The following is a 20,664-nucleotide window of genomic DNA, read 5'->3' as shown; positions in this document are numbered from 1 at the left end:
ATATATATATATATATATATATATATATACCCTTTGATTACAGCCCCCCACCTGGGCTTGCACCTGCAGTCTCAAAACTGCAGAACCACAGATGTGCTGCAGACACACCTGTAGGAAGCCACAGAATCAGATAAATAAGATCCACCTGTGGCTGATCTAGATAGTTACAAACACAGAAAACGAGCCTACCATTTTGAAGTAAATGTCCCATTGTTTATCTCCCCTCTGGTTTTAGTTTTTCTGTGTTCTGTTCATGTCCGGTCTGCCTGCTCCAAGCTGCTGACTGATAATTTATAATTATCACTAATTAATAATTTATCTTCTAATTTTAATCTCATTAATGGATTTTTAAACAGAAAATCTCCTCTGCTGGACACAGCAGGTTTTGTTGCAACTATTTATTACATTAAATAAGATGAGGTGAGCTGTAACGTTTGTAGTCGTTGTATACTACCCAGTCAAAGTGAGGCCCAGTCAGCTCCACTTTGGTTAATTTCTGGTGTAAAATGGCGGACTGTGAAGAATGACGCAGCTCATCTCTGACCCAACCACTGGTTCAAACCTTTTTCTGAAATATAGTTTTTAAGTAAAAAAAATTGACAGTTAAATTGTGAAAAAACTTATTTGGAGTCTTTACTTTCATGGGTGGTGCAGTGGTTAGAGCTGTTGTCTCTCAGCAAGAAGGAAGGTTGCAGGATCACTTCCTGGCCTGGGGCCTTCCTGGGTGGAGTTTGCACGTTCTCCCTGTGCTCACGTGGGTTTACTCCGGTTTCCTCCCACAAACCAAAAACATGCATGTTAGGTTAATTGGTAACTCTACAACTGTCTCTAGGTGAGAGTGTGAATGGTTGTTTGTCTCTATGTGTCCCTGTGATGGACTTGCAAACTGTCCAGGGTGTCCCCCGTCTCTCAGGCTCCAGCTCCCTGCGACTCGGGAAGGAGAAGCAGGTAAAGAAGAGGGATGGATGGATTTACTTTCACATCTTCAACGTGTATTTTAGCGTTTTGTGCATCATGAGAAAAACCACAATTCATTAATCTTAAAAATCTGTGAACTAAAACCATTTGTATTTTTGTAATTGACCATTTGTTTTGTAAAATTTTAAACTTTAACAAGTGCCACTGGCACATAAAGGGAAAGCAGAAGAGAGAGGAATCTTGAATGGGATCAAAAAGGAAAAGGGGGAAAAAAAAGGTAATATTTTACACAATTTATTGCTGTTGTCACACGTTCTACTGTGATAAACAAGAAATAATCATATCAGACTTATGGAAGTTACATCAAATGTTGTGATTCAGTCTTTAAACAAGAAAACAGCTGCAGTAAATTTTATCTCCATTGTTCTTTCAGAGAATCAAGGCGGGACTCTTTCACCTCAAGCTTGACCTACTTACATTTCCAGCCCAGACCTACATAACTGATCAACACGTCCTGTTCACTTATTTTACTGTTCTTATTATTGCTTCAGTACTTCCTCTCTGCTGTCATATGTTTATGACCACCTTTCGGCCTGTATTTAGGTCGCTATGATCAGTGAGTTGGCAGCAGTTTAAGACCCAGCACAGACACAATCTCAATTTATCTTGGCGGTTAACCAAACAGATAAGGCTGCTATTCAAAAAGCTTCAACTCTAAAACACAGTTCCTCATCTTTTTGAACATCATGATAGATTTTCTTTTTGTGTGTGTTTTCACTTCAGGAGGAGAAGGGATAGAGCTCACAGTCAGAAATCATTTGAGCCACAAAAGTAAACAAGGAAATGGATAATCCTTCTGCTAACTGAAACTCTATTATCGGCTCTCGGGAGAGATAAGGTCACGCAGTGAAACTCGCCGTGGCGAATGAACTTTCAGTAGAAAAAAGAGACGAGAGAAGGGAGGACTACAATCAAATCTCTGCTCCTGTGATGTAAAAGTTAAGTTGGCTCTAACTTAGCAAAATAATCAACTTTATTTTCTATTCGTTGCAAAACACATTTGTCTTCTGAGCTTAATGAGTAACACAGAACTGAGAACCAAGCGGACTGAAAAAGATCTCAGTCTGTAAAGTTAAGAGCCAAACCTACTGTTTACTCTCAGTATGTTACAAATTAAATAATAAAGGTGCAAACGATCGGTTTGAGTCTAAAACTCTCCTAAACAACCAAACTTTTATTTTGTGTTTATATTTCATTTAGAAAAACTAACATTATCTTTATTCATTTTACGCACTGAATCATAAAATCTCTGATAGCTAAAATCACAACAAAAGCCACAGCCCTCATAAACTACTGGACCTGTCTCCATTTCGTAATGATTTTTATTTAAATAGCCACAAAAAGATCAATTCTTCTCTGTAACAATTGCAAAATTACGTTTAACGGCACAGAATTTCTTATAGATTTTAAGAGAAATTACCTCATTTCTTGTGTCACTGAGCAGTTTATTCACAAATAAATCGAAACTGATAGTTTAATATCTTTATGACTACATTAATAGTAAAGTACACGATAAACCGGGGGAAGCTACCTCGTAGTTTACAAGGTTACCTCGAAAATTTTAAACTTTCTTTTTTGTCTTGTTTATTTGTGATCTGACTGACTTTATTATTGTGGATGTTTCAGGACTTTACTGGAGCGCCCGTTGGTGCGATCACAGTCTGACACACTTATCTTGAATACGTGTGCACATTGTCACGCTTGCATATTAGTCCAACATAGCTGCCAGAATAAGGCCAACCCAGCAGATAAGATTAAAGCACCCGCAGGAGATAACTGGTGTTTTCAGGAAGGACATAAATAATCTAATTCCATTTTAAATCCAACTGTACAATTTATGTTTTTGCTCACACGAATACCCTTTAGTCCATACAAAATGTGTCCTCAAGACTTTTTATTTCTTGTGGTTATTTTTACTTCATATTGCTCCTCAACACTTCTGTATATTTATTTGTTTCTTGCTGTTGCAGTCAGAGTCTGCCCAAGATACATTTTGATAAAACTAGTTGATCATAATGCAAAATAAAAAAAACATTTAGTAGCTCTTGGGTGAGAGTTAGGTGTACAGTTCAGCTCAGAGCAAGTTCTATTCAGCTTCTCAGGTTGAAGAACTTGAACTAATATTAAGTGTTCAGCTGATAAGAAAACCCTAATAAAATCATTGCTGCCACTCCTTGCCAGTCTGTGCTTCGAGGAATCTTGACGATCTAACAGCTAAAAGCAAATGACTCCAATAATACCAGAATCCTGCTGCTGCAGACAGGTTTTTGTAAAAAAAAACCCACAACAAATAAACATTTTTAGTTGCCAAATAACTATACCTGATTCTGGCACCAAAAGTGTCCGGAAATTGATTTGGCCTTGACTTTAGCTGCACCACAGTCAAGTGAATGAATGAATGAAAAGCAGAGCTAAATAAATAAGTTTGTCATGAACCTCGGCTTAATTAGACACAGATTTAGACGAGTTTAAGGTCCTTTAACCGTTCTGTGTATCATGTTTTACAGTGAAATGTGTGATTTGATAAAAGTTGGAGCAGTGAGTAAAACCTGTTTCTGAGACAAACAGAGCAGAGGTCAGGGGTCAGCAACATTCACCGTCAACCAAACCAGTTTTGCTGTCACTTATAGAAAGTAAAATCTGTCTACAGCTGAAAAAACTGCTTGACCCTTTAAAGAAGACAACGAAATTTGTCAAGTTTTCAGTAACTAATAAATTGTTTATGTTGTACTGCAGAAATTACAGCAGAGGAAAATTTTCCCTCTTGGAAAGAAGGGAGAAGACTATGTTGTGTAAAACTATGGAGGCCTAAATGAGTAAATAAGAAGCTCACTTTGAAAAAAAAAACACCCATAATGGCTTAAACAGATGTTATCATTCCTCGTAACTTTAAAGTCATATTGTTGAGGATATTCCACAAACATAACTGGACAGATTAGCTGCTCAAACTATTCTTTTCTATTGACATTTTAAATATAAGCATTGCATATTTTTATATGTTTTGGTCCTGGTTTTTATCAGTGTAGAGCCAAACTCCTAATTCAGAGGACCTCACCTTCAAAGCAGTTTAAAAAAAAATTTAAAAAAACATTTGTTGTAAGGGTACATAATGAGGAAAGGAAGGAGAGGAGTAGTTAAACATCTAAAATACCACATAAATGAAAGCTGGAGAATCCTAGATTTAGCCAGTGGCCGTATTTAAAAAAAAAACACCAAAACTATAGTAAGAGGAGAGATGTGTTAAATTGACGAATTTGCCCCTAAATATACATGACTTTAAAAAGCGGTGTTCCAGAAGGAGATAGAGATTCAAATACGTTAAAACCGAGATAAACAAGAAGCCTTAAAATAAGCCCTATCAGGGGTGTCAGCACATCAACGGTGTAATGTTCTATATTTAATGAGGGGGGAAAAGGAAAAATATGAAGTTTATAAAAATGTACGATTCTTGACAAAACAGTGGTAGAAGTTATATTACCATATTAACTGAACCAGCACTGAATCAAATCTGAAAGCATGTTCAGCAGCTGTTTTTCCCCCTTAAAGATTCTTATCATTTCAAAATCTTTCAGCTTTTTTGTTGTCATCTGTTGGTTCAAAGTCTCTAGAAACTTTAACGTTACAAATACTTCAAAATAAAAATATTTTCTGCCTCATTTGAACGCTAAAGAGAGTGCAAAGGTACAAGGGACTACAGTTAAACATCTATAAAACATATTCTTAGCCATTTTTGGTTTCTCATTAACCACTGTTTTACTGTGTGACTCACACGCCGCCCGACTCATCTCTGAAAGTTGGAACATCAGGTTTCAGGAGTGACAGTAACTACAGCAAAACTTTTAAAACAGAAACAAAAACAGCAGAAAACTGATTAAAGCTCGCGTTTAATATGAGCTGAATTTTTGCATTTATCTCCCTTTGCCTCCCTCAAACACTCTCCCACTCTGTGCACACAAGCACACACACTTTCTGAACACACACCTTTTGTGAAGCTTGTTTGTGCATCCGAAACGGTTGCATGTGATCATCTCTCAGCCACTTAACAAGGTCTGCCTTGGCCAATCATTACCTACCGGCTGCAATAAAACCAGCACGCCCGGAGCTACCTTGGGCAAAAGGTTAAACCATAAAAACATTCATTTGAAAAATGCACTGAAAAACACCACCAACACACCCAGGTTATAAATGAAGTCGGTGCCCCTGATTGGCCTGCTCTGACAGGTGAAGTCATCTCCTACTGTAGGAGGGTCAGAGCTCTCGGTGATAAAAGTGATACAAATGTGTATGGTCACGCTGAGAGCAGCAGTTCCTTGGGAAACGTTTGAGCAGGCACATACGCTTTGTTTGTGGGGGGCGCTTTTCTCGAGTCATTAACTGGTGAAGCTTGCCTGGCTGAGAGAGGAGTCGACAAAGCGTAGCTTGAAGGACAGAGAAGGACTGGAAGGAAGCAAAGCTTGATTTCTGACGTGGAACAGACACTAGAAGCTACAGAATGGGCTCGTTTGGACTTGAGCTGGCTGGTATTAGTCTGTCGGTGCTGGGTTGGATGCTGAGTATCGTCAGCTGTGCCCTGCCAATGTGGAGGGTCTCAGCGTTCATTGGTGCCAACATTGTCACCGCTCAGGTGTACTGGGAGGGTCTTTGGATGAGCTGTGTGTTTCAGAGCACGGGGCAGATGCAGTGTAAGGTCTACGACTCCATGCTGGCTCTGCCTCAGGACCTGCAGGCCGCCAGGGCACTCACCGTCGTCGCCATCATTGTGGGAGTGGTGGCGCTCCTCATTTCCATGGTGGGAGCCAAGTGCACCAACTGCATCGAGGAAGAGGGGGTCAAAGCCAGGGTGATGATCTCCTCTGGAGTGGGGTTCATCGTAGCAGCTCTGGCGCAGCTCGTGCCCGTTTCCTGGTCGGCGAACACCATCGTCATGGAGTTCTACAGTCCCGTCGTCCCCTCAGGGCAGAAGATGGAGATCGGAGCAGCGCTGTATCTGGGATGGGCCGCCGCGGCCCTGCTTCTGGTTGGTGGGGCCATCCTCTGCTGCAGTTGCCCCCCACAGGAAGAGAAAGCCTTGAGGTACAGCATACACCCTCAGAGTCGTATGGGCTACTCGGCTGCTCCGAGGTCGACGGCTCAAAGCTCCTACAACAGGAAGGACTACGTGTAAGGGGAAGAGGACAAGATGAAAGAGGGATTAGGAAGGATCGTAACTCTTTTTGTGTCCTTTTCAACTTGTATCCTGATCGTCTGTACATTTTCAGGAAATTCAGAGGTGAACATTTAAAACACGAAACGAAAACCAGATGCTCACTAGAAAAAGAGCAACATCTCTGTGTCTTTTGTAGATGTTCAAGACCATAAATGTGTTTATGTTTTTAACACTTTGATTGAATTTGGAAGTTTTTTTCACAGCTGGTTGATGAATCTGTTTACACGTTGCCATAAGGTCTGAAGAGACCAAGAGAAAATTAAGAAAAAATTTCAAAATGTAAAACAAACAAAGATGGTAGAGAAATGTGGTTCATTTTCAAAGCTCAGCAAAGATTTGTGTCCAAACTGTAAACTGTTGTTCTAAAACACGGGCTGGGAAACAGATCTCAGCTTCTCTACAGCTGGACAGAAACAGAGCTCGCTTCAGGCTCCAAAAGGAAGGTCAAAATGGCGGAGCGGGCCATAAAACGAAGAGGAAAGGCAGTGTAAAATCAATATTTGCTTAGAGTGATACGTGACAGATTTAATATGTGTCATCTCTTTCACATTTCTGCTTTTTATGTTGCTGTGTTCAGGTGTTTTGGTTGTTTTTTTAAAAAATATATGAGTCTTGAGAATGTTTCTTTTATTATATTCTGTTTATATCGAGTTTGGGAAATTTACTGAATGTTAAACTGAATCTGTATGATAGATGTGACACTATGACTGCAAATGTTTTGTTTTTAGATCTTCTGCTGATGATTCGTGTAACTTTTATAATAAAGTGATGAAGATTTCAAAAGTGAAACGTGCTACCTTGATGTGTTCTGGTTTTAAAAGTGTTCAAATAACTCTCCCTCTACGTTAGATCCTGTTCAGGGTCGCCTGTCCGTCACAGAACGACTCACACATCCTCAGGGATGAAATGACCTGCAGCCATGAATAAAAAAATAACATATTTATCGTAATACTTCATAAGAACAAGAAGGCACAAATTATAAACCGCAGGGTATTTTTCTTCTTTTAATCTGTAAGACAAAAGAAAAAAAACATACAGGTACAGTCGATGGTTTTTTAGTTTAGACTTTTCTTTTATTCACATTAAGTGTAAAATAAAAACTTACACTTTTGTTTCCTAACACAAATTTTTATTGTGTTTTACATAAAAAGCAGCTATTTTCACTGAAATAAGGTTTTCGAATCGAACCTTTAAAATGTATAATTTCAGCTTCAACTGATTTCAAAGATTTAAATATTTTAACAAAGAAAATAAATCTTCAGATGTTTTAATTATTCAGTATATTGTTTTCAGGGATATCATGACTTATGCTTGTTTTTTTTCTTTTTGCCACAAAATATTTACTTGCAAGATATTAAACTTTACCAATGATACAACATTACGGGGCATTTTATAACAGGTTAAACTACTTGTAGCTTTGAAACAGGACAAATACTCAAGAGGTACCAATATTAGCCAGTTGCTTTTTGAGCAGCGATATCTTTTAGACACAGAACACATTCACACTTTGAATATTTAAATGTTTGTTATTTTTGCTCAGACTCCGCTCTGACAAACAGCATAAGGATTTGGGAATAAGAGCACAACATGAAACACAGGTTGGTGAAACTTTAACACGCATTGCTTTTTTAACCCCGGTATTAAAAAAAACGTGTGAGGTTTTATCAACAAGCTGATGACATTGAATGTGATAAAAAAAAATTCTCTTCACCATGTAACCAACTATTTCCTGCTTTGAATAGTCAAATGATTTCAGTCGCTCCTGCGACAGGACAACACTTGGCCAGTGTCCCTTTCTCTAACTCTGGACAAACGTCTGTCAGCATTTGATGAATATTGTAAATTAGGCAACTGAAACCAGTTTGAGACATGAAGCGAAAGGAATGCAATGCAGTTTCAGAGACTCGTTGTCACCAAAACATACTAATAAACCGAAGCTGTACATTACCAAGTAAAGCTGTCACAAGTTGAATATAAAATAAGACTACAACTAATGAAACAGAGAGGTTACATCCATCCATCCATCCATCCATCCATTTTCTTTACCCGCTTCTCCATTATGGATCGCAGGGACCTGGTGCCTAGAGAGGTTACAATGCAGTAAAAATGTCTGATTCCATCAACGGTGATTCCATATTTAAACACATTTAGGTCTGTTTTGGTAAAAGAAAAAAAAACAAAGCAGACTTCATTTTAAAAAGCACTTTATACATAGTGTTTTTCTTTATGCCAGTTAGTTAAAACCATCTCCTAACTAACAGTTTAATGTCTGTTTTAGTGCTTGTGGTGACACCAGTAAAGTCTGTTGTGCCAGTAGACAAACTTTAGTTCATGTTGTTGCATAAACACAGAAGATGTCCTTGATGAAGTAGTCTTTGTGGTGTTCAGCTGGGGTTGTGACATCTCTCTGACAGCTTTTTAGGTCCCATTCTGTCAGTGTGAAGTCATTTTCTGCAGCACGTGGTTGTGTAGACCAGGCAAACACTGACTGTATATTATTTAAAGACGCTCATCCTTTACTCAGATAAGAGTACCAATATTACATTGTTGAGGTACTTTGTTACAGGCAGGATTAATTGTAAAAGTATTTATGGTTCAGGGGAATTCCTTTTCCTGCATTTAAAGATTTGTCTAGTTTTGTCAGTAAACAGCCCACTGGGATAATAAAAACACCTTGAACCTCAAACAGATGCTTTATAGAAGTGTATTTTATGACGAAGAGTTTTTATTTCTTTGTTTTTGTCCTGTCATGGCATTTCAGGCATACCATATAAAGAAGATGGCTGCCTACGTGTGCCAGAACACATTTGCTCTACAAAAAGGATATCTCTATCTGCATGATTGACTTTTTTGAATCAAGACTGAATCTAACATCAGAGTGGGCAGGCCACATCGCTGTAGTAATAACCTGTTTGTATGACCTTCAAGCATCAGGACTGTTTATGAATCAGTGCATGAAGGTGTGTGTGGGGAGGTGGGGGGGACGCATGTGTAGCAGAAGGACTAACTGTGTTGAAAAAAAAGATACATATAAGTAAAAGTGTGTTCATGTTATGTGTGAGTATGCCACCTGCAGATGTGCAGCTAAAAAAGTGCCGTGAACAGTGGAAGGCCGCCATCTACAGCCCTCAAGAGCAGAGAGAACAGGTGGATCCAGCCCCAGAGGGTCGTATCAACCCAAGGCAGCTGCGTGTTTGCACAGAGGTAGGTCGCCAGCGGAGCACAGGGTCGCTGAACGCTGACATTTTTCAAAGTCCTCAAAACTGAAAGCGAGAAGAGTTGGCAACTTTTAATGCTTTCTTAAAACAGAGGTTTCAATGCAGACTGAAGCCGAAGCAGATTCATTGTTCCCACATGTGCCTAATTTCTAAATGTGAGTCAGGGTGTCTGGGTAAAGACTTATTTTATCTATTTTTTTTTTTTTTGACTAACGGAAGAACTTTAACTTCCCTCTCGACTGAAAAGATCAATGCTCATTTGCTCGGATCTCATTTGAAGATTTTCTTTACTTTACACAAACACCTGAATCAGTCAGTGACCACAGGTTAATCACCTGCAACAGTAAGGAACAAAACAGGAGTGCTGAGTTTTCTTGGAAATCAATTTGCGGATGCCCATCTCCTATGCCATGAAAACTTTGCTCAGAGGCTGGAATTTTTCTGAGAAGACTCTGCCGGGGCCAACCTTTGATGCAAGAAATACACAAATTAGTAATAATATTAACTATTATTATTATAATGCTTGCACAGCCTCACATCTTTCAAGCCTAATGTTCAAGTTCAAGTGGGTTTTATTGTCATTTCAGCCATGTACAGTGTATACAGTACACAAAGAAACAAAACAACGTTCCTCCAAGACCAAGGTGACCAGTAGCACATTGGTTATAAGTTCTGTCAGTTGTATTTATTTACACTTATTTTCATGTCACACACATGACAATTAGTGAGCTTTTTCATTTTTTTGTCAATAAAATATTTTCCCCTTGCTTTTGTTTTCAAATGAAAGTTCTGTGATTTCGTCCGGGTCACTACACAGGGATGTCAAATGAGAAAAAAACATAGATCGTACAAAAAATCAAAATATAAAGGATTACAGATTTCAAACAAGTTCATAAAACATTGTTGACAGAGACACAAGGTAGTGTTTGATTTCCACAATGAACAAGTTTAAACACCACAAGCAGAAATATATTGTTAAATTTTTAAAATACAGAATAAGATTTTATCTTATCACTTATCATTTAAAGAAGAATCAGTGGACCATAAGGTGGGTTGTGGTTCTGCATCAGATTGTGTAGTGATCAGTAAAAAGAAGCTGTCTGACTGATCAAGTCTCAGGAGGACTCAGTTTATCCCTGTCATAAGTTAGGAAATAAAAACATTACAACAAATTATTAAACTGGTCTAATTTTTGTTATCTTTAATGATTTGGTGTTGCTTTAAAATGAAAAAGAAAACGCATGCAACATATCATGGCACGATGGCAACCCCCACCATCAACACACTCTCACACACACACCTCGATTGACATCATCGCCAGGAGACTCCTCCTTTACATCTCCCTGAAGTATAAAGCATCTCCCGTTGCTTTGGCAGCATCCTCCACCCTGTCGCAGGTGTTTCACTTTAACAGACGACCGAACATCAAAGCAGGAGAGTCTTCTTTGGGATCTGAAAGCTTTTGTTTGTTGAAATCTCTCTGGACTTAATATTTGAATTTTATCACCAGACAAAGACCCAACATGTCGATGGGTTTGGAGATTATAGGCATTGTCTTCGGAGTCATTGGATTTATAATTACAATAGTGACATGTGCCCTGCCTATGTGGAGGGTGACGGCCTTCATCGGCGCCAACATCGTCACTGCTCAGACCATCTGGGAGGGTCTGTGGATGAGTTGTGTCACCCAGAGCACAGGGCAAATGCAGTGCAAGATGTACGACTCGATGTTGGCTTTATCTCAGGACCTGCAGGCTGCCAGAGCCATGACGGTCATCTCTATTATACTCGGCATTCTGGGAGTCCTGATCTCCATCGTCGGAGCCAAGTGCACCAACTGCATCGAGGAAGAAGCAGCCAAGGCCAAAGTGATGATCATCTCTGGGATCTTCTTCATCCTCGCTGGCATTTTGGTTCTCATTCCTGTCTGCTGGTCGGCTCACACTATTATTCGTGATTTTTACAACCCTACTGTGATCAACTCTATGAAAAGGGAGATCGGGGCATCGCTCTACATTGGCTGGGCGTCAGCTGCCCTGTTCCTGATTGGAGGAGCGATGCTGTGTAGCCGCTGCCCACCAAAAGAGGAGAGGTACAAGCCACCACGGATGGCCTACTCCGCCCCCCGCAGCGTCAGCGCAGCTGGAGGGGTCAACAGAAGGGACTATGTTTGAACAGCTCTGAAGGGAGAGGGAGATTGATATGTAAAGTAGAGTAAATGTCTGTATGAAATGTGTTTGTCTGGATGTTTTGTGTGTTGCTGTGTGAAACCACAGGGTGAAACCCTCTGAAAGACTCCGAGATGAAGATTTTGTACAAATATTGATCTGGATGTTTTGCTGTTTGATCAAATGTTTCTTTACAGCCTAACATTTTATTAGAAAGTTTCTATTTCAACCTAGTACAAAGATTCAATCATTGCTATCTAAACTTCAAAACAAAAGAACACTAAAAAAACTAAATATTTTACATGTGCTGTATATTTGTATAATAGTGTGAACGCTGAGTCAGCATCCACACTATTTTTGTTTTCCTGTTTATCCTTTCTTCTGTACGTTTTTTGCAATCGAACTACTTCTTCACACTTGGTGCTGTTTTCAATATTCACATATGAAAACGTTTGGTTCAATCAGGGATGGTGTGCTATGGCTTTTGGAATTTGTAACTTTTATGCATTTCAAAATATATATCTAAAATAAAAATCCCCATAGAAATACATTGAGCTCTGTTAAATTCCTTCTGAAACATTTCAGTATATTCGCTCTATATGTCTTCTTATGCTACTGTAAGCTTTTAGCTGCAATTTTGCTACTATTAGCTTTTCTGCTATTTTTAGCATTTAGCTAGTTTTTCCTAATTTTAGCATCTGTTTTGCTAATTGTATCTGATGCTTTGCTCCTTTGGCTCCTATTGTTCTGTTGCTTTTAGCTTTGAGTTTCTGTTTTGCTGCCTTTAGCTTCTAGCTACTCTTCTGCTGCTTTTAGCCTCTGTTATGCACATTTTAGCTTTTCTTCTGCATGTTTTAACTTAGTTTCTTCAGCCAGTTTCAGCAACGAAATTCAGCATTCACACTGCATTTTCAGAGAACATGCAACTACTACCTTACAGTGTTATATGTGTCTCATTTTGCAACAGATGCAGGTATTTCAGAGGTTTGTAGTTTTATGTTGCTGAGACTTATATAAAAATGTCTCCTGAGGGTCAGGAAAGTCTTATCTTAACGTAACCTCTATATTGTTTTAGTGGTCACATCATAGAAACACCTTGTATGTTCAATCCAAATGTCCACAGAATGAAGTGAAACTGTTAGAAAATAAATATAAAATATGAATATATACCATACAGGTACATTAAACTAGTAAAACTGTCTGAAAGTGCTTAAAACATCTATCTACCACTGGTGATTCCACCATTCAAACACATTAAGGTCTATTTTGGTTTTATAAAGCCTTTTTTTCATCATTATGTCAGTAAACTACCATTTATTTAACAGTTAAAATATCTCCTAACTCCCAGTTTAATAGCTCCTGTGGTAGAAGTGTAAAGGTCGTAATGTCAGTAGATAAACTTTAGGTCATGTTGAAACTCAAAAGAGGCTCCTGATGAAACAACAAACAGCCTTCATGTTGCTCAGCTGTGGAGTTTGTTTGTTTGTGTGTGTGGTTGGAAACCTCTCTGACAGCTACCTTTGGCCCGACTCCGCCAATGTAAGGACATGTTTTTGCAACACGTGATCATGTATACGACCCAAACACTGACTGTCTGCCATTTGAAGACACACATTCTTTACTCAAAGAAAAGCTGGGGTACTTTTTTACAGGCAGAATTATTAGTAAAAGGTGGGTTACTTTTGAAAACTATGCATTTAATGGTTATTTTCCTTTAAGATACTATATCTGCAAGCTATTTTCTTTATTTGATTTATGATTATTTCTTTGGAAAAAAGTTCAAACTCACAAACTTACCAAACTTACCATATACAACTCCCCAACTTTTGACAGTGAGGAGCCATTTGGGATGATAAAGAAATTAAAAAAATATTTATTTATTTTTGATGTTATAAGTGAAACTTACTTATCACAAGTAGATTTGTTTCCTGTTCAGTTTTCTTAACCACACGTGTGTAATGTTTCAGACTCAAATCGATACTGAGAAGATCTCTATCTGTGTGCTAAAGGTGTCCTAAGACTTGCCTGTTTTCTCTCTGCTCATATTTATTCCTGGTGCTGTTATTCCAGTTTCCAGCAGATCTTTAGGACTCATTCTGTGACGTTGAACACTGACATTCTTTAAAGTCCACAAAACTAAAACCAGGAAATGTTTGCATCCACCACTGCATGTACTTTTATGCTTAGTCATAACAGAGGCTAACTTGTAGTCTGAAGCAGAGGCAGCATCACTGTTTACCTTCTGTATTTAACTTCTAAATGTGAATCAGCTTGTCTGGGTAAAGAATTATAAAGGTAACTTTTTCCTCCTTATAAAAGGACTTCACCATCCCTCTTGACTGAAAAGATCTATGCCTATCTGCTCAGATCTAATTTAAAGTTTTTCTTTTCTCTATACAAACGTCAGAATCGGTCATTTATCACAGATTAATCACCTGCAGCAGTAAGAAACAATTCTTTGAAGAAAAGACAGGGTGCTGCTTCAGTTCAGTGTTGGTTTTTCTTGGAGGTCATTTTACCGATGGCCCTCCTAAATGCACATGCACACTGATGAACCCCACCTCCACCACATCATTCTGACATTATTATTAAGAAACTCCTCTGTTATACCTTTTAGGGGTATAAAGCAACTTCTCTATCTTTGACCACATCCTAAAACTGCATCACAGCCTGTCACAGCTTCACTTCAACAGACGACCGAACAACAAGCAGGAGAGTCTTTGCTGTGATCTGAAAGCCTTTGGTTGTCTGGTGATAAAAATCAAATATTGAGACCAGATCATTTTTAACAAAGAGCCAACATGTCGATGGGTGTGCAGATCGTTGGCATTGCCTTTGGAGTCATTGGATGTATCGCTGCAATAGTGACATGTGTCCTGCCAGCATGGAGGGTGACGGCCTTCATCGGCGCCAACATCGTCACTGCTCAGACCATCTGGGAGGGTCTGTGGATGAGTTGTGTCACCCAGAGATTTACAGTTGTTAGGAGTCCGTGATGCCTGCTGTGACTTGAGTGTTCTTAGGGCCTAATAAAATCTGTTTATTACATTTTCCTAAACTTTGTTTTCTTTACCTTTGTTTGTTTTTCTACATCCCATGTTTGTGATTGAACCACTTTTTATCACCTGAGTCTTATTTTATGGGGGATTAATACAATTTCAAAAAATACTAAAATATTTAAATACAAAAACATTAAAGTGTTTTAGTTCCAGAGCATTTAATGCCTCACTGAGGTGCATTACAATCTGCCTGTGAACCATTTATAAATAAAAATGATCCCAGTCTTTGTAAAATAAAGTACCTCCCATGTGTTTTATAGTGAAAGTACAGCTCTTTCTTTTGTAAAATAAAAGTGCTTCACATATTACCTTAAAATTCACACTAAAAGTCACACACCTTTGTCACTGTTATTTTATGGGTCGGAAGCTGAAAAGTTTGGGAACCACTGATCTAGTGGATTAAATCATAAATGTGGGGGCGGCTGCTGTGGTAGGTACAAAAGTACAAAACAAGCCAAGGAGAGTACGACGTCAGCAGAGGGAGGCACCAAAAATCATGTGTATGGATTAAAATACAGTTTTTCATGCTGTGCACACAAAAAGGAACCATAATATTAAAAAACGAGATGTGCACAACTCTACCGCTAGCTGGTCGCTAGCTGGTCGCAAACTCTCAAAATTCATTGAGACTGTAACGAAATTCTCCTTTTTTCTCATAATTTTGAGTCTCAGGAGTTGCTGCCAAGTGAAATACTACCTTGTGTTGCACCCTTTGGAGCAACGAAAAAACATGGTCACACCATGTCCAAGTTATCTTAACAGCCATTTTCATGGTCTACAACGGGACCAAAACCAAAGGGACACTGAAGACAGTGGGTAAAATATCTCCAACATGTGATGCACGGACACCCAGAGCCACAGAATCCTTTGCCTCTTTACTCAATGTTTTGACTACTGGTTTTGTTCATTTAGTTCCCAAAATTTTGTTAGAATGAAAACTGTTTCATACTGCAGTATAGAGCAATATATGTTTATTTAGTTTTTTTCTAGATTTGAGAAATTCTATAATTAGGCTTTTGTGTGAAGTGTGATTATTAATGCTTCAAGTTGCATCCATGATCATTTTATAATCGCATCACAACCCTAAGAATTTTAACTGAATTGAATCATGAGGTGCCTACAAATCCTGACTCCTAATACTCTCTGACAACAGAGGTTTTTATGCAGAAGCAACATTGCTGTTCCTCCTGTGTTGAACTTTTACACGCGAGTCAGCGTTTCTGGATAAAGAATTATATATTAAGTGTTGTGCTTATGAAAGAACTATCCTCTCCACTAAAAAGATCAATGCTTTTCTGTTCAGATCTCATCTAAAGTCATTCTTTACTTTACACATGCGCCTGGAACAGTCATTTGTCACAGTTTATTCACCCACAAGAGATTAGAAACAATTCTTTGGGGAAAACAGGAGTGCAGCTTTCGTGTTGATTTTTCTTGGAAGTCAATTTACCAATCCCTTATGTGCACACACACCTACACACACACACACACAGACATCCACTCACACCGATACATCTCACCTTCATCACATCCTGCCTCTGCCTCCAGCTCATTTTCTCCTCTGTACCTGGACAGGTGTTGGGTGTCTTTGTGTGTGAAGCCAGCCTCCTGTTGACATCATCACCAGGAGACTCCTCCTTTACATCTCCCCGAGGTATAAAGCATCTCCCGTTCCTTTGGCAGCATCCTAAAACTACATCACACCTTGTTGCAGGTGTTTCACTTTAACAGATGACCAAACATCAAAGCAGGAGAGTCTTCTTTGGGATCTGAAAGCCTTTGTTTGTTGAAATCTCTCTGGACTCAATATTTGAATTTTATTACCAGACAAAAAGCCAACATGTCGATGGGTTTGGAGATCGTGGGCATTGCCTTTGGAGTCATTGGATTTATCACTGCAATAGTGACATGTGCCCTGCCTATGTGGAGGGTGACGGCCTTCATCGGCGCCAACATCATCACTGCTCAGGTCATCTGGGAGGGTCTGTGGATGAGTTGTGTCACCCAGAGCACAGGGCAAATGCAGTGCAAGATGTACGACTCGATGTTGGCTTTATCTCAGGACCTGCAGGCTGCCAGAGCCATGACGGTCATCTCTATTATACTCGGCATTCTGGGAGTCCTGATCTCCATCGTCGGAGCCAAGTGCACCAACTGCATCGAGGAAGAAGCAGCCAAGGCCAAAGTGATGATCATCTCTGGGATCTTCTTCATCCTCGCTGGCATTTTGGTTCTCATTCCTGTCTGCTGGTCGGCTCACACCATCATTCGGGATTTCTACAACCCTACTGTGATCAACGCTCAGAAAAGGGAGATCGGGGCATCGCTCTACATTGGTTGGGCATCAGCTGCCCTGCTCCTGATTGGAGGGGCGATGCTGTGCAGCAGTTGCCCACCAAAAGACAAGAAGTACAAGCCACCACGGATGGCCTACTCCGCCCCCCGCACCGTCAGCGCAGGTGGAGGGTACGACAAAAGAGACTATGTTTGAACAGGTCTGAAGGGAGAGGGAGATTGATATGTAAAGTAGAGTAAATGTCTGTATAAAATGTGTTTGTCTGGATGTTTTGTGTGTTGCTGTGTGAAACCACAGGGTGAAACCCTCTGAAAGACTCCGAGATGAAGATTTTGTACAAACATTGATTTGGATGCTTTGCTTTTGGCTGAAATGTTCATTTACAATCTCTCGTTTTTTAGAAAGTCTCAATCTTTAAAAGATGATTGTTTTTCTTAATAACTTCATTCCTTTGAGACGTTTACATTAAATACTCTATACTTCCGTCATAATGCTACAATCCCCTTCTTTTTGTGCGTTGGTCAGCTGCGTGGTGTCGTGTTTCACTGAAACCTGCTGTTAAAACATTGTGTCACGCCATTAATGATGACAAGGAAGAGCCAGCTCTCTCTTTACATGGATTTGTTTGCATGATTGCTCAGTGTGTGTGTGTGTGTCTGTGTGTTTTGCATGTAATATTTGCTTAAGAGAGTTTCTGCTGTGACTGAAACTAAAGGTGGATCACTGATATGGTCTTAGGAAAGTATTTCATCATCTTCCACAAAGCTTCACTGTTTTTTGAGTCAGAAATTGCTGTTTTAGTTCTGAAACGTATAGTTAGACTTTCGTTTGGCGTCTGTTTTAGTTTTGTTTTCGATTTTTGTATCAAAATGTTTTGATCTATGTGAAAATGTTTGAATATTCTTTATGTTTGCATGTTTAAATGTACTCGCTGTGCCTTTATTGACAGTTTTGAATATTTTTTTTTTAATTTACATTTTAAAATGAACATGATGAGCCTTCATTTGTCAAACAAAAACCCAGCAGGCATCTTATATTTGTTTGTGTCACACCCTGAGGGGGATGGTGACTACAGCTGATTTGTCTTGATCCCCCGTCTGCTTTTTAAAGTTTCAATAACTATTAACTCAAATACTGTTCCTGAAAGTGTCAAATTTATTAAAATGGGTGTCAAAGATTTCAATAAACGTCTTCCTGCTCAAGAGAAAATGTTTGACCAATTTTTAAGAGAACAAAAACCCACAGAAAACTCAGAGCTCCCAGTGCAAACAAGCATGAGGAGAACTCAAACAGCGTTGTACTAAAAGAGTCGTGTTTCTTTGTTTAGCCAGCGGCTGAACAGGACTCATATATCAGGTTTATTCAGAAATGCTCTTAACCTTTAGGTGTGGCAGCTTTCAAATACTGTCAAAGTTGAAAGGACTTCTGCTTCGTGGCTGCATCACAAAAACAAAAACACAAACCAGCAGGAAAAAAGGGCAAAATTTAGCTGTGAAGGTAAGAAACCATCAAAAGAACTGAGCTAAACATTGACACATCCAAGATGTTTTTATGGTACATTTTATAAGTTTGTTGAAACCTTTTTATAAATGTTTCTTATAATGACAATTTATGGCAAAATTATTAGAACTATCTGTAGCTCATTATTAGTTTGACTTTCATATTGCTTTCTTTTCCGTCTGTGAGCATAAGGCATGCATTTAAAGGCCATATTTATCTATTATTAGTAAAAACATATTTTTTTCAATTTGCAAAATTACACTCTGCAAAAGCTTGTTCAAAATTGTATTCATGTAAAGTAACATTTCATATTTATAGATCATTTTAATTTTAATTAGATTTAAAATGAAAACCCCTCTGAGGATCAGGTTTACATTTTATTGTCATGTTATTAAACTGAATTGCTCTGAGTTATCTTTAAATTTTCCTCCAGCCTATAAATTAACAACCTTTAAAACACAGAATCAGAAGGATTAGTCAAGCTAGATTAATGGCTGTATTTTACTGCCGATTCATGGACTGAAATGAAAGAGACCAAGTGATGGTCTGAGGTGTCTGAGTCATGGACAGGGGCCCTTTTATTTGACCCTTAAATCATATAAAACACATTCTGAGTTTAAAAACAATAAGCTGGGAAAAATGTTGAAACTCAAGTTTACTGACTGATCAAAAATAAAAAAACATGACTGACCAAACTAACAAAGGACACCTGAGGATGTTATAGCAGATAAAACTGTTTAGAGACAATAAGGACTGAAACCAAATGCAAAAGAGAATACTATTTTAATTAAAATAAACACAATAATGAGGAAAAAAATGAAACCACAGGTGTGGCAAGCTATATTTTAAAACAAACAACTCAAAGCTGAGTTTTTAAGAAATATAACTTAGCTCAACTTTCCTTGCAGTTATCAGATCATCACCCACTCAGTCCTGCTCTGAGCCCGGGGGAGGGGGCGTAGTTTACCTGGAAGGAGGGGTACGCTCTGGACAGGTAACTAGTCCGTTACAGGACCAACACAGAAACTAACTAGGGTGAGCTTTAGTCTCTAACTAACCTAACATGAAGGTCGCTGGGCTGTTTGAGTAAAACCGATGAAACCACACACATGCACTGGGAGAACATAGAAACTCCACACAGAAAGACCTCCAGCTGTGATTTCAACCTGCAGATGTTGGTTCATCCTTGTAAAATATTTATACTTACAACTTTTTGCCCATTTGAGATGACTCACCTGCTTGTTCTCCTTTGTGAGAACAATCACTTCCATGTTTGCGTCTGGATAAAGTAATCTAGTTCACTATTTGAATGAAGATCCTCTTTTTAGAGTATTTTGGTACTTGTGAGCTTAAGCAGCTTTGCGAGGAAATAAATCACGGTAAGTTTCGGGCATGAGGTCGTGATATTTCAGATTAGAATAATGAGGAAGCATTTAGTTCACATAAAGTACAACCAGAGAAATGTAATCTCATAGCCATACACCTGCACAGTTATTTCATTTATTTATTTTACTGCAGTTGGCTGTAACAATTACTGAACTGTTAAACAGGCGAGCTGCACAGACAGACGTATAAACAGGACTCATCCGGTAAAGTTGATAAAAGAAGTTTCATGTGTGTAATAAATGTATAGATATCCAAGATATCCTGGTATGACGGGAGACGAACTCTGGTCTGCTGAATGAAGGTCGTGTGTGTCACTCCGCTGGCACGCCTTTCAGTCTTAATGTTCAGTTTTATTGACTCTTAAAACTGGCAAACACTCATTTTGTGAGGTTTTTTTTTTCTGAGAATTAGTCTTGTTCCTGGAACATATTTTTTTGAATTGACACACTTGCAGGTATGCTAATGGGGAAAACACATCTGCTTTGAACTTTTAGGACCAAACAGTGACTGTAGATCAGAAACAAGAGCTTTAACCTCCTCTTTAGTTTAGACTGAGCAGGAACATGGTGAGGTTTGAATGTTTCTATATAATGCACTGATGTTTGTTTGTGGTTTTTTCCATCTTTGTATTATCTCAGTGTTCTTCTTTCAGCTGCTTCCTTTTTCAGTGGTTGCCACAACGAACAAACTTCGGCTTGTTTTTTTTTGTTTTTTTTACGCCGGATGCCCTTGCTGCCGAAAACCTGGGCTTGAACCTGCAGCCTCAGGATTACAAGACTGACCATCGAGCTTCAGCAGCCCCCCTTAGTGTTGTCTTGATTTAATAAGAAAATACATAATCACATCTGAAACA

General features: G+C 38.9%; 3 protein-coding genes and 1 long non-coding RNA gene across 4 annotated transcripts; all 4 read left to right on the top strand.

Annotated features, from left to right (window-relative positions):
• The first annotated feature begins 898 nt into the window (after positions 1-898).
• On the top strand, positions 899-3,507 carry LOC108238982. The gene is made up of 3 exons (XR_001808694.3): positions 899-948; positions 1,118-1,195; positions 1,352-3,507. It is a non-coding gene; the product is annotated as an uncharacterized LOC108238982 (long non-coding RNA).
• Positions 3,508-4,602: 1,095 nt separating this feature from the next.
• Positions 4,603-6,973, top strand: LOC108238980 (claudin-3-like). Its single transcript, XM_017421387.3, has one exon. It carries the CDS (start codon positions 5,471-5,473, stop codon positions 6,140-6,142), a length of 672 nt encoding a protein of 223 aa, XP_017276876.1. The 5' UTR covers positions 4,603-5,470; the 3' UTR covers positions 6,143-6,973.
• Positions 6,974-10,773: 3,800 nt separating this feature from the next.
• LOC108238896 (claudin-4-like) lies at positions 10,774-12,120 on the top strand. Its single transcript, XM_017421257.3, has one exon. It carries the CDS (start codon positions 10,926-10,928, stop codon positions 11,574-11,576), a length of 651 nt encoding a protein of 216 aa, XP_017276746.1. The 5' UTR covers positions 10,774-10,925; the 3' UTR covers positions 11,577-12,120.
• Positions 12,121-16,304: 4,184 nt separating this feature from the next.
• Positions 16,305-18,134, top strand: LOC108238889 (claudin-3-like). Its single transcript, XM_017421249.3, has one exon. It carries the CDS (start codon positions 16,470-16,472, stop codon positions 17,118-17,120), a length of 651 nt encoding a protein of 216 aa, XP_017276738.1. The 5' UTR covers positions 16,305-16,469; the 3' UTR covers positions 17,121-18,134.
• Positions 18,135-20,664: the final 2,530 nt, after the last annotated feature.

This window comes from Kryptolebias marmoratus, linkage group LG13 (genome assembly GCF_001649575.2).
Source record: "Kryptolebias marmoratus isolate JLee-2015 linkage group LG13, ASM164957v2, whole genome shotgun sequence".
NCBI classification, from domain to species: Eukaryota; Metazoa; Chordata; class Actinopteri; order Cyprinodontiformes; family Rivulidae; genus Kryptolebias; species Kryptolebias marmoratus.
This window is presented reverse-complemented; position numbering and strand designations above follow the sequence as displayed.